Source organism: Canis aureus, chromosome 34, assembly GCF_053574225.1.
Source record: "Canis aureus isolate CA01 chromosome 34, VMU_Caureus_v.1.0, whole genome shotgun sequence".
NCBI lineage: Eukaryota > Metazoa > Chordata > Mammalia > Carnivora > Canidae > Canis > Canis aureus.
This window is the reverse complement of record NC_135644.1, coordinates 25962515-25982206: the sequence shown is the minus strand read 5'-3', so window position 1 is coordinate 25982206 and position 19692 is coordinate 25962515. Positions and strand designations below refer to the sequence as shown.

General features: G+C 44.4%; 1 protein-coding gene and 1 long non-coding RNA gene across 2 annotated transcripts in view; one reads left to right on the top strand and one right to left on the bottom strand.

Annotated features, from left to right (window-relative positions):
- The window catches only part of TANC1 (tetratricopeptide repeat, ankyrin repeat and coiled-coil containing 1), a 223611-nt gene that overhangs the window by 120908 nt on the left and 83011 nt on the right, over window positions 1–19692 (top strand). The window contains exon 5 of the mRNA XM_077883375.1: window positions 18447–18551. Coding sequence (XP_077739501.1) covers window positions 18447–18551 — 105 coding nt within the window. The remainder of the gene's footprint in view (window positions 1–18446; window positions 18552–19692) is intronic.
- LOC144304798 (uncharacterized) lies at window positions 7598–18480 on the bottom strand. Its single transcript, XR_013371765.1, has 3 exons — window positions 18156–18480; window positions 14745–14871; window positions 7598–7846 (listed from the first exon to the last, which is right to left on the bottom strand). It is a non-coding gene; the product is annotated as an uncharacterized LOC144304798 (long non-coding RNA).

Sequence of the window (19692 nt, the reverse complement as noted above, 5' to 3'; positions counted from 1 at the left end):
AAGACTTTGAGCTGTCTACAGAGTCCTGATGTCATGGAAAAGAGTGAGAATCTTTGGGGGCAGTTGGTAAGGTGCCAAGGGCATGTGACATTAGGGGGTGCTGTTAGCGTGTAAATTAGGGGTTACATAGCTAACAGGCGTTGGGTGGGCAGGAAGAATGTTCTTTAGGGAAGGAACAGCCCCACTTGAGGTCTAGAGAGCATGCAGGAATGTGAGTGATGGCTGCACTGGCCGTAGCTCACAAGGCATAAGGGGGGCGGCCAGTAATGTCAGAGGAGAGCATGGAACTTCGATGGGAGCCAGGAAAGACTTTAGTCTTTTGGCAGTGGTGTCCTTTGATCACTTTTTAAGTAGAGGGAAGGAATAAACAGGGGCTGGAGGACAATAACTATTTTATACAGGCCATTTTGGAGTTGGGGCAAATGGTTGGGACTCTTTTGTAATGATTCAAATGAAGTATAGGAACCAAAAGCTCTGCATTGACAGGGTAATGGAGGGAAGTGGAAGTTTGTTTGAGAAAGTTGTAGGGAAAAGAATCTATAGGTTGTGGTGACCTTTTGTACATGAGAATGAGGGACAGAAGACAAATGCAGAACAACTCTGGGCCAGACCTCTTTTCATACCATAGCACACGAGAGATATTTGTTCAGCATTTGGGGTAAATGGGCTGTCCCTTGAGGTCCTGCCCCACACTGCCCAGCAGCTGAGGAGTCCACATTTCTGCACACGCTTTACCAATTCTTTGCAAATCAGCTGGGAATCTTGCTGAGGGATCTAGCTTGGTTTTCTAGGTGAGTCCAGATTCAAAACATTGTTGTTGCACTGGTGGCTCTACCTTTCTCTGCTATGTAATTATTAGGAAGTGTCTCCAAGGTGATCATTATTCTTGTAATTTAGGTAAGGCTCTGACAGTTGGAATTTTAACGCTGGTCCTGGGATTTCAAGTCAAGCTGTTTCTGTCCTGCCATAGGCGTAGGTGCTATGTAATTAACTACAGTGTAGAATACAGAAACAGGTTGGTTGGGCAGGCTGGAGAGTTTGACTTTGAATATCTTGAACCTTAGATGTTCCACAGAGCTTCGCTCATGAAGAGTGTTGGGGAGTTGGAAGTGCGGAGCCTGAGCTGAGTGCTGGCCTCAAGGCTGGAGGAAAGAGGGATGCCTGGGGGCTCAGTGGTTGAGCATCTGCCTCTGGCTCGGGTCATGATCCCAGGGTCCCAGGATTGAGTCCTTCATCGAGCTCCCCACAGGGAGCCTGCTTCTCCCTCTGCCTGTGTCTCTGCCTCTCTGTGTCTCTTGTGAATAAATAAAATCTTAAAATCCTTCCCCCCGCCCTTTTTCTTAAGACATGGCATCTGCGGTAGTGGTTAGGAAGTTCAGGTACAGTAAGGAATAAAAAGTGTTCGTTTTTGGCAATAGGGTAACTGATGACAGAATAGAATTGACAAGTTTCTTCTGTCAAAGGCCAGATGGTAAATATTCCAGGCTTTGAGGACCATAGGGTCTGTGTTGTAACTACTCAGCCTTCTCATTGTAGCACAGTGTAGCACAGGTCAGCCATAGACATAAATGCGTGGTCGTGGGTATGGTGTACTAACATCTATGAAAACATGCAATGGGTCCGATTTGACCCCGAGACCATAGTTTATAGTTTCCCAGCTTAAAGGAAGGGGGGGGGATGAAACTTAGTATTTATGTAGGACTTAACCATGTACCAGACACTTATATATTCGATCCTGAGGTGTAGGTACTAACCTCATTCACAGTTGATGGAGAGACCCAGAAGTAGATAATTTGCCTATAGTTTACACAGCTAGTTCCTGACTGGCTGGGATTTCCGTCAGCCCTACTCCAAAGCCCTAGACGTTTCCGTTTCACCTTATTGCTGCTTAGAACAGCGACATTAGGTCAGATCCCTTCCGGTAGGTACAGATGGCACGGAAGCCATCAAGCTCTTCATTCCCATGACCTTCAGTGATGCCATGTGGTGGTGGTGGTTGTTTTTTCCTCACCCTTGTATTAGTTTGCTGGTGCTACTATAACAAAGTACCACAGAATGGGTGGCTTAAGCAACAAAAATGTATTTTCTCACAATTCTGGAGGCTGGGAGTCCAGGATGAGAGTGCTTGCGGCTTTTTTTCATCCTATGGCCCCTCTCCTTGGTTTCCAGATAACCTCCTATTCATCGAGCCCTCACATGGGTCTTTCCTCTGTGCCTGTGCATCCCTGGTGTGTGTCTGTGTGTCCAGATTTCCTCCTATAAGGACATCATTCAGATTGGATTAAGGGCCCATGGCAGTGGCCTCTTTTTAACTTAATTACCTCTTTAAAAGCCTGCTTTCCAAATACAGTCCCATTCGGAGACACTAGGAGTTATAATACTTCAGCCTATGAAATTTGGGGAGCACCATTCAGCCTGTAACAATCCTCTTCTATGGTGGGTGTCAGGGGACTGTCAGGAACACAACCTGAATGCCTAATACAGAAGATAAAGGCATTGTCCTGTATGTGAAAGTATCTCTTAGTTACCATGTGAGCTTTGAATTGATTTTCTAAAACATAAACTTTTATTTTATTTTAAAGATTTTATTTATTTGAGAGGGAGAGAGAGAGAGCGAGCGAGCAAGACTGAGTCGGTGGGGAGGGGCAGAGGGAGAAGGGGAGAGAGAATCTCAAGCAGACTCCACACTGAGCATGGAGCCAGACATAGGGCTCCCTCTCATGACCTTGAGATCATGGCCTGAGCTGAAATCAGGAGTCAGATGCTTAACCAACTGAGCCACCCAGGTGTCCCTAAACCTTTTTATTTTAAAATAGTTTTAGATTTAGAGAAAAATTGCAAATGTAGTTCAGAGTTCCCATCTAACACATACCCAGTTTTTCTTATTACTAACATAGTACATTAATGATTATTGTCACAATAAACTAATATTGATACGTTATTATCAACTAAAGTCTATGCTTCATTCATATTTCTTTGGTTTATAACTAATATCCAGGATCTTATTCAGGATACCACATTATATTTATTTGTCATGTCTGCTTAGATTCCTCTTAGTTTCTCAGACCTTCCTTGGTTTTGATGACTTTGCCAGATGCATACTGATTGGAATTTTGTAGGAGGCCCCTCTGTTGGGATTTGTCTGATGCTTCTCTCTTAATTAGACTGTAGTTAGGGGGTTTTGGAGACGAAGACTACAGAGGTAAAGTGCCCTTCTTACCACATCGTTTTGATGGTGGATACTAGCAACGTGACTTATCACAGTTTATGTTAAACTTGGTCACCCAGCCTCGGTAGTAGTTTCCACATTTCTCCATAGTAAAGTTGCTCTGTCTTCTTATGGCTGTCTCCATATCCTGCTCTCTGGAGGAAAGGTGCTGTGAGCAGCCCACATGTGAAGAGTGGGGTATTCTCCTCCCTCTCCTCAATAGTGAGGTATCTACATAAATTTGGGATTTTCTGCATGGAGATTCATTTCTTCTTCCCCATTCAGTTACTTATATCAGTGTAGATTCACAGGTAGGTGACATTTCAGGTTTCACTGTGAGATCGCTACCTCAGGGGCACTTGGCCCTTCTGCCTCACGTGTTGCCTTGTGGGCTCTAGGTGAACGGGAGCTCTGCAGAGGCCAAAAGTGTCAGAATTCTGTTAGATCCAGCCTAAAACCTGGGCAGAGGGCTGCTGCCTCCACAGTTTAATTCCTCCATATAGACTGTTAACCACAGAGTTGAAACCATCAAAAAGGAGCATTTCTGGGTTTTGTTCTCCTAACTCCTCATGGGTGCAAGCATTGTCCTGATAGTGAAGAAATGCACTTGTGGATTTTGTCTGAAATCCGCATTGAAGCAGCGCCACCGTGTGGTAGTTGCTGAAGGATGAGTGTCTTCCAGGAATAATTTTGGCCTGTTTCTGGGACTCTCCTGACCCATGTTCTTAAAAGAGGCTACCTTATGACTTTGGCTTTGTGCATCACCAGGTGTAGATTAAAAAAGTAAACATTTGAAGGTTAAGGTTCTTAATAGCTCTTTCTTTTGGCATAGTAACTGCTAACTTTGATCACCCAGACCAAAGGGTGTCTGGGTATCTTAAGGTAAGCTTTCTTTCTGATTATTTAAAATTGTTTAACAGCTGAGGCATAAAAGTACAGCAGGTTGAAACCCTGAACTTCTGGAGCTGTTTTTCTTTGGATTAGGCAGGTTGGGGACTTATTTTAATAGTGTCATTTTTCTTCACTGAAAGGTTTTAAGATGTTTGCATCTGTGTGGAAAGCAGGCAGGGGTCCTGCTAATGCCTGCCGTGGGGATGTGGGGCTGGGATGGGATTACTGGAACTCTGGCTCCTGGAAGTGTTTACATCCACAGGAGGAGTCTCTGGGCACGGGCACGGGAGAGGTGTGGGAATTGGTGGGATAATCCATAGGGCTTTGTGGTTGACCTGACCGTTAGCAAGTGCTAAGCTGGAGGTCAGTGTGATAGCCTATTGGAATTGGTTTAAAGAAAAAAAAAAAACAACAAAAAAAACAAAAAAAAACCAAGAAGCAGTAAGTCAGTGTGGAATCAGGAATTCTGAATTGAATGTTAATCTTGATCAGCTTCTGCAAGTGAGATGAAATTGTAGTTGCTTTGATGGATTAAAAAAAAAAAAATTCTAGGGCAGCCCAGTGGCTCAGCGGTTTAGTGCTGCCTTTAGCCCAGGGCGTGATCCTGGGGTCTGGGGATCAAGTCCCACATCAGGCTCCCTGCGTGGAGTCTGCTTCTCCCTCTGCCTGTGTCTCTGCCTGCCTCTCTCTCTCTCTCTCATAAATAAATAAATAAAATCTTTAAAAAAAATTCTAAAGAACCATACTGTAACTCCGTATACAGACCATGTGTCCCTGGGGTCAGAGCACAGAGAGAAAGACGTTGCTGGAGGAGGTTGTGACTGGCTCCGTCACTCTAGAGGCTGCCTGCCTGTAAGGAGGTGTCCTCTGCCAGGAGCTCTTCAGCTGGCTCCTTGTCAGTGATGTCATGGGTTACCTATGTCATCTGTGAGTGCAATTTGTCCTGTTCAAACTCGAAAGAGATAACAGCTAAGCCTCCAGATACGGCTCTGCTGCTGCTCTCTGAGGTTCCTGATGTTTCCAAGAGGTATTTCAGATAACGGCCATCACATGCTTCCAAGTGTGAGCTTCTCACCAGAGGTCACAGAAGAACATTTGCCTCAGGCTCACAAGCCCAGCTCTGCTCTTGCTTTCAGTCTCCGATGAGCCTTTCATGGGACTCTCTGGATTGTTAGAGGCCACGTGTGTGTGGCCTGACACACCAGCCTCTGACCATGTACAGCAAGACCATGGGCTGCTCCTGACCTTAGAGAGAGTGGCTCTGAGCAGCGTACCTTCTCTGTTCAGACAATAGAAACATGGAGAAATGAGTTATCTGGGGGATGCTGAGAAGAATAGCATGATGCCCATGGGGACTGTGGTGGCACATGGAAGGTTCTAGAATTCAGCTGAAGGACTAGAAATAAATGATGGCTAGCATTGTGGGCTGGCTAAGGGCTGTGAGAGTCCACATGCACTGTGGACTGTGATAAACTTGGAGTTGAAGGAATTTGGGGGAGTCCATTTTTCCTTTTACCCGCTCTCCTTCCTTCCATCTTGAACTCCTTCCAGTGAGCATTTTGAAAGTGAGAAACTGACTTTATACTGTGGAGAGACCATTGTGAAAATGAGTCTTTTGATGTCTTAGAGCAGCATTTTGTCTGTATAGCAGATGATGTTAAGAGTTCCAAATTACTCTTCAAGCTATTGTCGTTATAATTTTAAACGTAGCTTTCTACAACCTTTAAACTCCATTTACAAATTTTTTGTTTATAATCTAAAGTCAAGCGTTTAAAATGAATTTCAGCTAAAGCTAAAAATTACATATTTTGAATAGGAATCACAAAGCTAATCAGTCAGATACTCTGATAGTCCATATTTTAAAAGCATTAAAATTTTTCTCCTAGATGTTCCCTGATTATGCCCTGCAATGGCAAACTTAAAGGTAACACAGTCCTTTTCAGTCCTTTGAGTTCGACTTCTTCAGCTCTTCATTTAATTCACAACCTTGCTGAGGTTGCGGGATGACCAGTATGATCGATCAGCTGATCAGGCAGGTCGAGGTTGGGACCAGTGAGTTGGGACCAATGATTGATGATCACAGTGTGTTAACTATATAAGGATTAAGTTGGGCTTCAAGTAAAAACAATCAAATGCATAATGGCTTAAACAAAATAAAAATTTGTTTCTCTCGTTAATAGTCTGGGTTAGATGATGCAGGGCCAAGGTGACTTTAAGGTGTCCATGGTCAGGGAACCAGGCCCCTGTCTTGTGCCTACCCTCTGCATTAGTTGCGTGGGACTGCCGTAACCAAGTACCACCTACTGGATGGCTTACAACGGAAATTCATTCTCTCACAGTTCTGAAGACCAGAATTCAGAAATCAAGGGTTTAGTACGATTGTACTCCCTCCAGAGGTTTTGGGGAAAATCTGTTCTTGCTCTCCTACTTTCTGGGGGCTCCAGGTGATCGTTTTTTATGGCTACTTCCTTCCATTCTGTCTCTGTCCTCACGTGGCTTTCTCTGTGTGGTCTCCCTTTGCATCTCTTGTAAGGATACTCATGATGGCACTTGGGGCCCACCTGGATAATCCAGGAAGATTTCTTCACCTCAGAATCCTTAATCACAAACCACTCTTCCAAATAAAGAACATTTACAGGTTTCAGAGATTAGGTCATGCACATATTTTTGGGCGCCATTATCAGCCTGCTGTACCCTCCTACCACAAGGTCACCTCATGCTCCCGTACGATTGTTAGCATACCAGCTAGCATGTCGACATTTCCTGCCAGATGGAAGAAAGTGAGAGGAGTCCTAAGGGGCCCCTGTCAGCTGGGTTGGCTCGTTTTAAACACTCTTCCTCGAAATCCCACCCAACACTCCATTTCCTCTCAGTGATTGCATTTACCTAGCTGCCAAGCGGGCTGGGAAATGCACTCTCTGATTTATTTAATTCCCTGTGCTGCTGAAGTATAATTTTCAAGAAGGCAAAAATAGGACATGCAAATACAAAGGTCATATGTCAACAATTTTATTTAGCTCATTAATTAAAGAGGGAATGAGTAAGATGTTAAGGCTAGTTTAAATGAGAATTTGGATTACAGAGATTTATATGCTCTGCCACACAAAATTTGTTTACATTGCTATGGACAGGAATCATTTACATTGCTATTAAGTTTTTGGCAATGTGCAGAGCTGTAAAATAGTCCAGTTGCTAGAAAGTCAGTCAAGAATATAGAATGAGATAGTCTTGGAGAATCTGCTTCATGTAAACAACCCCTAACACCCAACTCAGCAGACGCTCTGTAATCTCTTTGCCTCTCTAAATATTGGGTACTTCTTAAAACAGTGACCGGTTAAAAATTATGGCTTTCTTACCAAGATAGAAGTGGATAGTAGATGCTGGAACTGGCCTCCCAATGTTTCTGCCTCTCAGTAGGTCAGAGATACTTGCCAAGAATGGAGGCATCCTACAAGTTAGTGATTTTTCCCTGTAGAGATGGACACCCTAAGTCAGACCTCCCTTTTTAAAAAATTTTCATTTTTATTTGTATATAATGAAGTTTACTTTTTGTTGAACAGTTCCGTGGGTTTTAAGAATTGCATAGGGTTGGGATCCCTGGGTGGCACAGCAGTTTGGCGCCTGCCTTTGGCCCAGGGCGCGATCCTGGAGACCCAGGATCGAGTCCCACGTTGGGCTCCCGGTGCATGGAGCCTGCTTCTCCCTCTGCCTGTGTCTCTGCGCCTCTCTCTCTCTCTCTCTCTGTGACTATCGTAAATAAATAAGAAAAAAAAAAAGAGAAAATGCATAGGGTTGTATTATCAGCACCACAAGAGTCAAGTACAGAACAGCTCCCTTACCCCCAAATTTTCCCTCATGCTGTTCCTCTGTAGTCAACTTCTACTCTCTGGGATCTGTTGTCTAAATCTATAGCTTGCCTTGTCCAGAATGTCCTATAAATGGAATGATACAGTACACAGCCTTTTGAGTCTGGGTTCTTTTACTGAGTATAGTACACTTGAGCTTCATTTCTGTTGTGGTGGGTATCAATACCGCTTTTCTTTTTACTGCTGAGTATCATTCCATTGTGTGGAAATACTATAGTTTATCCATTCACTAGTTGAAGGACATTTGGGTAGCTTCTAATGGTGGTTGATTGTCAGTAAAATTGTCATAAACATGTACATGCAGGTTTTTGGGCTAACATACATTTTCATTTCTCTTGGGTCAGTACGTCATTGTGGAATTGCTTGGTCACATTGCTTGGTCACATGGTGTGCTTAATTTTATATAAAAATGGCAACTCTTTACTAAAGTGATTATACCATTTTGCATCCCTGCCAACAGTGGAGGAGAGTTCTCATTGGTTTGTCTCCTCACCATCAATTTTTATTCTTCAGTTTTTTGTTTTTAAATTTTACCATTCTGCTAAGATGTGTCATGGTAACTCCTTTTCAGAGTGGGGCCCTTTTAATGGTCCTCTATGCAACCTAGTCAGGTTGTAACAATATCCCTGGGCAGTGTTGTATGGCTACCCAGGACAGGCTAACCCAGTGGGGTTCAAACCTGAGTGCACATCAGAATCCCTCTGGTCTGCAGTGGGTCTGAGGGTTTGCATTTCTAACATGATCCCTGGTCATGCCCTTGTTCCTGGTCTAGGGACCATTCTTTTGACCATGATTGGTCTGAACCTTCAGGGAAAGAAAGTTCTCAGGGATGCTGCCTCCCTCTTTTGGTGTTGCCACTTTACCACACACCACAGGGCTCCTTTCCTGCTTGTGGGAGTAACAGGAGGACCCTTTCTCTTATGGGCTTTCTTCCCTAGTTCCTTAGGTAAACTCTAAAATTACCATTCCTGGAAGGAGTCAGATTTTTTTCCTAGGGACATCTTAAATCCAGGATTTGTGGTTAACCATGTATTTGGGATGGCTTGGTTAATGATGCTTACCAGCAGGAAAAAACCAACTTCAGGCATTAGATCTTTATGGTGAATTATAATTGCTACCAGTAGGTAGAGGAGGTGAGGGCTAGAGAGTTCTCCCCTATAAACTCAGATGTGAAAGAAAACAAGGCTCAGACAGGGTTCTGTCCGCATGTAGATTCATTAGCAGACTGGCTCACTGCAGTCATATAATGGTTTTACATGACTAGAAGTTCCAGATTGGTTCTTTTAGGGGGTCAGGGCCCTGACAGCACCTTGCATTCATGATTACTGCAGCAAATACAGATTACCTCTATCTCATAGACAATATATTAATTTTTCATTGTTGCCCTAAGAAATTAGTGGAAATACGTACACTTAAAACAAATCTATTATTTCACAGTTCTGTAGGTTAGAAGTCCAGGCATAACTGGTTCTCTACTCTGATTTCACAAGGCCCACTGAAGATTTTGGCCGGGCTGCATGCTTTTCTGGAGGTTGAGAGGATGAGACACTCCCACGCCTGTTTACAATGGCCGAATTCTATGCCATATGGCTATAGGATTGAGGTCCCTAGGGCTGGGGGCTGTTCTCAACTTCTAGGGGCTGCTGCATTCCTTTGCTTGTTTCTCCCTTCTTCCATCTTCAAAGCTAGCAATGTGGCAAGTACAGAAAGGTTGAATCCTTCTGCTTTGAGTCTCTCCAATCGCCTCCCCCAACTTCTGCCTTTTTTCATCTCATACTCTTTCGGTATGAACAGTGTTACATGAGTAATAACTCAGATGACACTGACTTGCTACTCCTTATACAAGGCTCTTGTAAGACTTTCTGGAAGCCCCCCAGGGACATGTCACCTGTGCACCTGAAATGAAGACTGACTCTTCAGTCTTCTCTTTGGCTTTTAAGGGCTCATGTGGTTACACTGGGTCTACCCAATAGTTCAGGACAATCTCTCTAGTTTAAGGTCACCTGGTTAGTAACCTTAATTCTAAATTCCATCTGCAGGACTTCACAGCCATATCCACATTGTGTTTCATTTGGTAACCAGGGAACAGGAATCTTGGAGTGGCATCTTTCAAGGTGTTCTGCCTACCGCAGACAGAATTTTAGCTTATAACCAGACATAGGGTGGGTGCCAGATAATTTCCTGGTTTTTTGCATTGGGATCAGGAAATTTCCTGGAATTGGCAGCTGGACCTGGATCCTTTATTTAGTAAGCCTAGGCCACGTTTCTGAGGGTCTGCTAGATTTTCATACCTGGGTTAGGCCACAGTGTTTCCTGGATGTTTCTGGTTAATCCTCTTAACTCATCTGTGAGCAAGTAGGGGGAGGGGCCGAGGGAGAGTGGGAATCTCAAGTGACTCCTTGCTGAGCGGGGAGCCCCACACAGGGCTGATCTCACCACCCTGCCATCATGACCTGAGCTGAAATCAAGAATCAGTCACTTAACCGACCCAGGTGCCCCCTGGTCTTTCTTTTAAAAGCTAGTTAACCTTGGGGTGCTTGGGTGGCTCTGTTGGTTAAGCACTCAGCTCTTGCTTTTAGTTGAGTCTAGATCCCAAGGTCATGAGATCGAGACCCCCTGTCAGCCTCCACACTCAGCTCAGAGTCTGCTTGAGATTCTCTCTCTCTGCCTTCCTCACTCCGAGTGAGTGCATGCATGCTTGTGCTCTCACTCTCCCTCTCAAATAAATAAATAAAATCTTAAAAAAAAAAAAAAAAAGGCTAGTTAATCTCTGGAGTCTATATTCCAGAGCAAGACAACTAATTGCTTTTAGGCAGTAGATGAAAGGCACCTGATACACATTTATACCACTTATTTATGTTGAAGTGTTTGGAAATCAATTTTAGGCAATATGATAGTTTTGTCCCCTCGCTGAGAACTTGAGGAGAGCATGTTGATATCTTGTTCCCACACTATGTCTGGCATGCAGTGGATGCCAGTGGATACTTGTTGAGTAAGTAAGGTGGATGAGTGTATTTCCCTGCTTTGGTTATATAAAAACAGGTACAGTGTAGGAATAGCACGACCAACCGATCAAACTGCATTGGCAGAAAGTGGAAACATTACTCAGGGTATTTTGTAGAGTTAGGGGTTTATTGTACTCCTAGTGCTGTAAACAGGCACACTACAAACTGAGACTAGAAAATCATTGTCAATATTTATTTTAAAGCTGATTTATTGAAAGGAACGTGGCTTCATTTTGAAACCATTTTTGCTGCTTGATTTAAGTGCCTGAATGGCAATGCACATTTATATCACACAGCGCCTTGTGCTTTGCGTGAGGGAATCAAGGCTGTCTGCCCTTCTCAGTACACTCTTAAAAAATAAGGTATTCAGAATAGGAAAAAGGAGGCTTATTGAGAGTGATGTCAGGTAACTCTCGTATTTCAGTCACCCTTTGCAGGTGACTCATTGTTTTCCTCTCACATTCTTTTTTTCTTTCCTTCCCTAGAATTAGTCTGAATTTCCTCAGACCTTAGCTGTCTTTGGATATGGAGGAGGTTACACACAGCAGTAACAACTGAGATTGCACTGATTTATCACCCTTCTCTCCCTACACAAGGTCCCCAGGCAGTTGTAAAAGTGTTTCTAGAAGTTTCTGGCAGCCCTCAGGGCAGACCAGAGAAGCTTCTGCTGCCTTGCCTCTCATCACCTCACAGTACCCAGGCACGTGGGGTTGGGGAACCTTGTGCTGCCTTTGTCCATCCGTGGAGTAGAGCCCTCTCAAGCAGCATTTAAGGCTTTTATTTGTAGTCTCGTCTCTTCTTCTTTGGGGGAAATCCAAGTAACAGACAACACACTGTGCTTGAGATTATCTTCCCTTTGGGTCAGGCTTCCTGACTGGGTCGGTTCATTATCTGGCTCCTTTTTCCCCTCAAAGCACATCCTTCCAAGAAACTCTCACTGAGGGCAGCCCAGTCCCAGGTATGGTGTTCCCTTCATGCCCTCAGGCCAGATTTCCCCCTTTCTCAGTCCCAAGTGTATGTCTCTTCCTCCCCCCAACCCTTGTCTTTTAGGATACAGGAGGGGGAGGGGTCAGACTTTGGGAGCTCTCAGTACTGTGCCCTTTAAAATCCCAACTGTGATGTGATAGTGTGTCACAGCTCACCATTTGGGAATTGACTTAGTGACATGTGCTTTAGGGATAAAGCTTCCCTCCCCCAGAGGAGATTCTCTTACTTATCCTTTATATTGTTCCCCTCTTGTTGTAAACATTTCCTAGCGTAAAATGAAAACCCCAGACCAGATAAAATTGACAGGAACCTTTTCTTTGAAAATTCAGGATGCTTTTAAAAAAAAAAAAAAAAAAAAAAAAAAAAACCTCTAAAATGATTGATAATACAAAGTGTCACTTTTCATAGTGTCCAGATGTTGTGAAAAATGTAAGACTGCTTTAAATGCAGTAAGTAGCCTCAGGTGCTTGCTTCCCAAATATTGCTTTCACATATATATAATTATTTTTAACTGAAGTGCTCAGAAATGAAAAGTCACCCCTGCCCTTCTGTCTTTCACTGCCTGGAGATAAAGCCCAGTTTGGTTTATTTCTGCATCTCTTTTAAAAAATATTCCTTATATGGCAGTTTCTAAGCAGCAGAATAGTCAGCTGCATGATTAAAATGTCCGAAAGAGTAGGAAAACTGGCGGCTGGGAACAGTACACTTGGAGATTTACATAAAGGCAGAGGACTGACTGGGGAGAGCGCCTGCCTGGGGTAGGGACTGGTGATTGAGGGGAGGTTGCAGTGGATCCCCTCCCGGACCCACACGGTATAATGTGGGAGAGCTGTATAATGAGAAGAGCTGGCAGGAGCTCTCCTGGGGCAAGCTGCCTGCTGGGTCCCTGTGTGCCCTCTTTGGGGCATGTTCTGTGTCTCTTTATCTTAAGAGCCCTTTAATGTTGAGGACCCCAGGGCACCTGGGGGGCTCAGTGGTTGAGCGTCTGCCTTTGGCTCAGGGCGTGATCCTCGGGTCCAGGGATCAAGTCCTGCATCAGGCTCCCCAGAGGGAGCCTGCCTCTCTCTCTGCCTGTGTCTCTGCCTCTCCCGGTGTCTTTCATGAATAAATAAAATCTTAAAAAAATAATAATAAAGTTGAGGACCTTTCCCCTATATCACATAGTAGAGTGTGGGGGTGGGCAATGGGAGAACTTGGATGAGGTAAAGAATCCAGAGTTGCTTATGATCGAGAATGATTCCCATTTATGACTGAGAACAAATCCCCATTTATCTAAAGCCTCATAGACTGAGCAAGTTGGTGCCCCAACCACACAACCCTAGACCCTGTTGAGGCCCGACAGTAGAAAGGTGGGTCTCCTTGGGGGCCCCGCCCGTGGTGGCCTTGCTCTCCTACTTGATACCTTGGTGCTGAAGTATGGCCTAGCCATACTTAGTTAGGACATCAGTATTTTATTTTTATGGCCTTGCTCTCCTACTTGATTCCTTGGTGCTAAGTATGGTTCTAGCCATACTTAGGACATCAGGATTTTTATTTTAACAAGACATCACCCCCGCAGGTGATCTCTATATAGTAGATGCTTGAAGAGTGCTTCATACCAGTGCTGTGGGTGAGCTGCCCAGGAGTGGCTGGAAGGTAAGGTCTCTGCGACGGGGAAACATGTTGGCCTCTACATAAGCTGATTTTCCCACTGTTTTTTGTTTTTTGTTTTTTGTTTTTTTTGAAGTAATTTCTATACCTGCTGTGGGGCTTGAACTCAGAACCCTGAGATCAAGACTCAGTATGCTCTACTGTCTGAGCCAGCCAGGTTACCCTTGCCGATTTTCATGCTAATACCTGGCAGTCTTTCATGCTAATACCTATTGTTTCTAAGGAACCCTTTTCTTAAAACACAGTAGCCGATGGGGGCACCTCGGTGACTTAGTCCCTTGAGGGTCTAATTCCTGATTTTGGCTCCGGTCATAGTCTCAGAGTTATGAGATCACGTTGGGCATGGACCCTGCTTAAGATTCTCTCCCTCCCTCTGTACCTTCCCCTCAACAACAATAACAACAACAACAACAACAGCAACATAGTAACCGACATACATGCTTTCTACATAATTATTATGTAGGATTATATTTTTGTTTTGTGGGGATTAACCTGATAGCGAAGGGGTGAGATTATTTTACTATAAGGTAGCTCGTGCTTGGGAATGTTGAGCATTTTATTTTATTTTTTTTTTTTGAGCATTTTATTTTAAATGAAAAGCTGTGTACAGAAAGATGCTGGGCAGTAGTATCCCCTGAGTAAGAGGGTGGCGGGGAGATGGAATTTGCAGTTCATGTCTCTGTTGACTAGGTGGGCGCTTCATTTTAGGCAAGTTGTTTCAGTGGTGTAGAAATCCGTGTCACTGTGGTTCACCAGCAGTTCAGGCGTAAGATGGGTGCCTGGTGGTCACAGGGCTCCTGCTGACGAGGCGTCTGGTCTCCCCCCTCCTTCAGTTAGCCTGCCCAGTGTGTGGACCCCCGGGGCCCTTGTCATGGTAGCCCCTTGGGTAGTAGAAGCAATAACGCTTCTCATTCTGGAGCGTGTGCCTCCTGTTTTCTCTGGCTCCTCAGAGTTCCGTTCTTGTTTCAGTTGCTAAGGTTCAGGGGAGGGTCTGGCTCGACTGTCTGATCCTAGTTTGTATCTGAAGAGCAAAGAAGCTGATGGACAGTCCTAGGTGCATGTTGGGGATGGGCTCTGCAGTACCATGACTGGTCAGGGACCTGCCGTTTCTTTCAGGGCATGTCCCCAACTGGTTACTTACAGTTCTTTTCTCCTGGTGACTTTCCCCAGAGAGGACTCCTCCAATGCGTTTCTGCCGTGGTGTGTGAGCTCGCTGCCCCTGATCTCACAGCTCAGGATGGAGGTGCATCTGGGGCCTGCCAATCTGCATGTGGAATTTTTGTTAATCCCGGTTTTTTAGTTTAGCTCTTGAGTCTCTATGGTCTCTATTGGCATTTAGACCTTCCAGAGAAAGATGCAGCCTCCAGGATGAGAGAGGGAATGCTTCCTGGTTCCGAGGGTCTGACTCTCCCTTAAATAGATTCTCAAGCCCTGACTGATCCTGTGTGGCCCCATCCATGCCCCTGCCTTCAAGGTGCCTCCTATCTCTGAGGCTGAGCCATCTCCCATCCTCGACCCCAGTGCTAACCTTTTTCAGCCCTCTCAGTTCACTGCTCCTTGGCAAGCTGTTTCTCTTTCAGAAGTTTGGTTTCTTGCCTGTGGTGGTCTTCTTTCCCCATCAGTCTCTCTCAAATCCCTTTACTGCAACTTTAATGATGTTTTGAAAAGGAGTAAAGGCAAACGAGTGTTCATCTGCTATGTTTAATGGAAAGTGTGCAAAGATTCTCTAATGAGCAATTGAGAGGAGGAAGGAACAAAACCTCTATAGTTGTAAATTTTTCTTGTTTTATAGCATTTGAGGTTCAGCTGTTTGTGGAAAGCAATTTAAATAAAAGGATCATGTTGGAGAGCAGTTGTTTATACAGGCATACCTTGTTTTATTGCACTTCGCTGTATTGCACTTTACAGATGTTGCACTTTTGCAAGTTGAAGATTTGTGGCAACCCGGTGTCCAGCAAGTGTGCTGGTACCATTTTTTCAGCTGCATTTGCTCACTTCGTGTCTTTGTGTCACATTTTGGTAATTCTTGCAGTGTTTCAAACTGCATCAGTGTTTACTGTGCCAGGCACTGTGCTGATCCTGGGAACCAGATCCATCTGGTCTCTGCTTTCATGGATGTTCCCCTTGGAACAAGAGGCTTACTTGTTCATCATTTAACTGTGGGATATTACTGAGGCCCGAGTTGGGGAGGCTGGGGACCATATTTGAACCTAGGTAGGTCTGACTGATTCCAGAGGCTCTGCTCCTAATACTCTGCAGAGGTGAGTATTTCTTATGGTTAGCAGTTGGCCTCTGAACAGAACACAGTCCTAAGACCATTACATGGATGGGCATAGGTGCTTTTTGAAGGCTCTGGGTGACATTGGGGTTCAATGTTGCAAACATTCATAAAAACCATTGTACATCCATTTTAAGAAAGTACTTACTTTTGGAGAAAATTTTTGAAGGATATATGCGGTAGGTGGATTGAAGCCTGTAAATAGATCTGCTGCTTAGATTTGCTGTTACTATACACTGAAGAGTTAAGGTGAGCAGAGACTCACAGGTGTCTCTAGAGCGGTGGCATCATTGCTGGTTGGGGCAGTTTGAATCATGAGACAGTAATAACACAGGGCTTCACGTCCCCTGAGTCCTTTAAATGGAAGAGAGCAGATGGTAGGGGGAAAAGATGCCTGTGATCTCGTTCACTGTAGAGAATAGGTCAGGAACTAAAAGTATGGAAAGGTTCTCATACTTGGTCCTGTTTCCTGCCCTGTTAGAGCTCTTCTTCCTAGTTTCTGGCTCCTCCATAGCAAATATGTTAGTTTCCCATTTCCCCTTCTCCCCCAATTGTCTTTCCATGCTTATTTATATAGGGATATGTGTATGTTTTAGATAAAATCTGGATAATGCTTTGTATTCTTCTCTGTAGCCTACGTCTTCCGTTCATATTGTGAACGTGTCCTCCCTCTTCCCCTATAACCATTCCAGTTTAACTTTTGAAAAAAAATCCCCTTTCTGACAGAGCTAAATAAATTATGGAGGCAGCTATGTGATTACATACTGTTAGCTATTTGAAAATCACGATTTCTAAAGTCTGAAATAATATCCCTATTTGTCAAGTACTGTATACTTCCTTGATAATGCATCTGTTTTAATGTGTAGTACATTGTAGGCAGCTGGGAATTGGATAATTTTATACTAATGTAGATGCTTTTGCAGTAAGCCTTTAGATGGCAGCATCTGTCCCCACAAACCACATTCTGAACGGCACTCCTTAGACCATAGGATGTTTGATGCAGAAGAACGCTCAGGATCCACCTGACTAAGCACTTCAGGGTGGTGATGGGGCCCAGAGGGTCAGGGCTGGACAGGAGAGGGGTGTGGACCTCTGTCCACCACTCTGTCCACCAGCTTCTCCCTCACTGGTGTCAACTGTTGCCTGTCTCTGTGGCCTTGTTAAAAACACACTCCTAAGTATAAGGCAACCAAGGAAAATGAAAGTCACGTGGGTGATTCTGGGCCAAATGTAATGTGATGTTTGAAAGGAACAGACAAAATAAGCGGTCTTTTTTTTTTTTTTTTTTAAGCAGCTTCATTTAGATATAATTCACATATCCTACAATCCACTCGTTTAAAGTATACACTAGAGCAGTTTCTAGTATATTCCCAAGGTTGTGCAGCCATCACCACTAATTTCAGAACATTTTAATCACTCCAGAAGGAAGTCTCATACCCCTTTGAGCTGTCACCTCCTTAGCCCGCATATCCCTCAGCCCCTGGCAACCATTCGTTCTTTGTTTCTATAAATTTGCCTAGTCTGGATATCCCGTGTGTATGGACTCCTGTGATATGTGGTCTGGGGGCACTGGCTTCCTTCACTTAGTGGTGTTTTCAGGTTTCATCCTATTGTAGCATAAATCGGTACCCCATTCCTTCTTATTGCCCAGTACTCTTGCACTGTGTGGATTCGTCACATTTTATTGTCTTCAATTGATGGACGTGGGGCTATTGATGGTGCTCCCATGAGCACGGGTGTACGGACCTCTGTGTGAGCATGCGTGAGTACACAAGTGGAACCGCTGGGCCACGTACTGTGTGTTTAACGTTTTGAGGAACAGCCAAGCTCTTTTCCACGGTGGCTGCACCTGTGCGTGGCCACCAGCACCGTGAGGAGTCTGTTCTGTCTTCCTAAGCTAAGAATTCCAGATTTTCTTAGTTGAGGCTGAGGGGAAGGTGAGAAATGGGACTGACGGCCTCTCCTGTATCCCTGGTTCGCGTGCTGGCCTGACTGCAGGCCTCCCTGAAGGCGGCCCGGTCGGGTGCCAAGGAAGCCACCGCCTCTGCGCCCCACACAATTGCCGTGCGTCACAGTGTGATAACGTGCCGGCGCTCTGTGGCGCTCCGAGTGTGTTTGTGACCCTGGCTGTTTGTGATCCTTGCCTCCTGACTCTGGAGATACCCAGCAACCCCTGATCGTCTTTGTCCCAGTTAGAGACCAATTCCAAATTAAAAAAAAAAAACCTTTGCCAAAAGCTGCCCAGGTTTGAACATGTCAGGATCACTTACTTGACGGATACCAAAGGCAGCCGTAGAGACCGCACAGCAAAGGAGCCGCTTTGGTTTGGGTCCGAGCCTACATTCTCGCAACGGAGCTTACTGCCCCTTCTCCTTTGGCAGCCCCAGGCCGGACGTTCCCGCGTCTGTACTGAAATGAGCGTGCGTGTGCTCAAGGGAGGAGAAGGGGCCGGCTCCTCCTTTAGGCATATTTGGGTCCTGGGGAAGGACACACGCTGTACATTCCGAAGCTTTGTTTGCGTCTGGAAAAAATTAGCCACACTCGGATCTTTTCCACTGCAGGTCCCGTCAGGAAGCCCAAGTATGTGGAAAGCCCCAGAGTGCCTGGAGACGGAGTTATAATCCCGTTCAGAGAAGTGTCCAAGGCAGCAGAGCCCAATGAGAATGGTAAGAATATGTTTTCAATGATTCCCCCCCGCAAGATTTTACATAATGACATTCCATTTCTGAGTGAAACTTGAGTGCCTCTTGTAGGAATGCTTTGCCAAACTGAATGTATTTGGGAGGTTTTTCTCCCCCTCGGCCACTTACCGAGATCTGATTAGCTAATGTAGATTCTTGGAATTATATACACCGTGGAGGACTAGTTGAGTGGGTGCATATGCATTGTTTAAGGGTTGAGTCTTATTTCCTCTCAATTTTGACCTCTCCGGCATGGGGAGATAAGGAAAACCAGCCAGTAGACGGTTCCAGCACTCTTTCTGTTTTGCTTTTCGGTACTCCCTCGTTTTGGACTATACAGCAGGCTTTGATTGAAAAGCTGACACTTTAACCGTACAAGCTCCTGATAACTTTCTTAAAAGCATTTGTTAGCTTTTGATAGCTTTTTTGTTTTTTAACATCCAAAATTTTTCTTGTTTTTTTCAACATCTAAAATTTTTCTTTAGAATGTTGAATTAACAACAACAACAAAAGTCTAAATGAATTGAAATCTTTTAGTAAGGATATTGTGTGTATATATATATATATATTTTTTTCTCTATCTGGGACTAAGTGTAACAGACATTATGAACTATAGTATTTCACAGATGTATTAATAGTTGTTCATTTTTTAAATAAGTTTGGGAATTTACCATTTGTTCCTTTCTTGGGTGGCAGGGAGTCCTCAACACACAACTCCATAGTCTCTAGTTTGTAAGTTTTGAACTTATATCCCATTTTCCTGCAGAAACATGTGGTTAGGAATCCTGGCCTATGTAGTAAAGCCCATTTTACCTTCAATGTAGTTACAAGTTTATGCACTTGATCTTAGCCAAAGGGCCGAGAAGCGATGTTACAAGTATATGTAGTAATACCGAAAGAGAAAACTCATCTGTATTTCCCCTTTGGAATACCTGGCATCCTCCTCTCCCTAATTGTGGATAGTCACAGGTGTACAGCTCCTTTATGTTCTAACCTCTGTGTCTGCAGTTTGTATTTCTGCTGATATGTAGTGTGGAGTGATACAAAGTAGGACATGTTAGGAAAATGGAGTAGGGTCGTGGCGAAAAAAACCTGAAAATGAGCTAAGAAGAGCAATTGGCAGAAG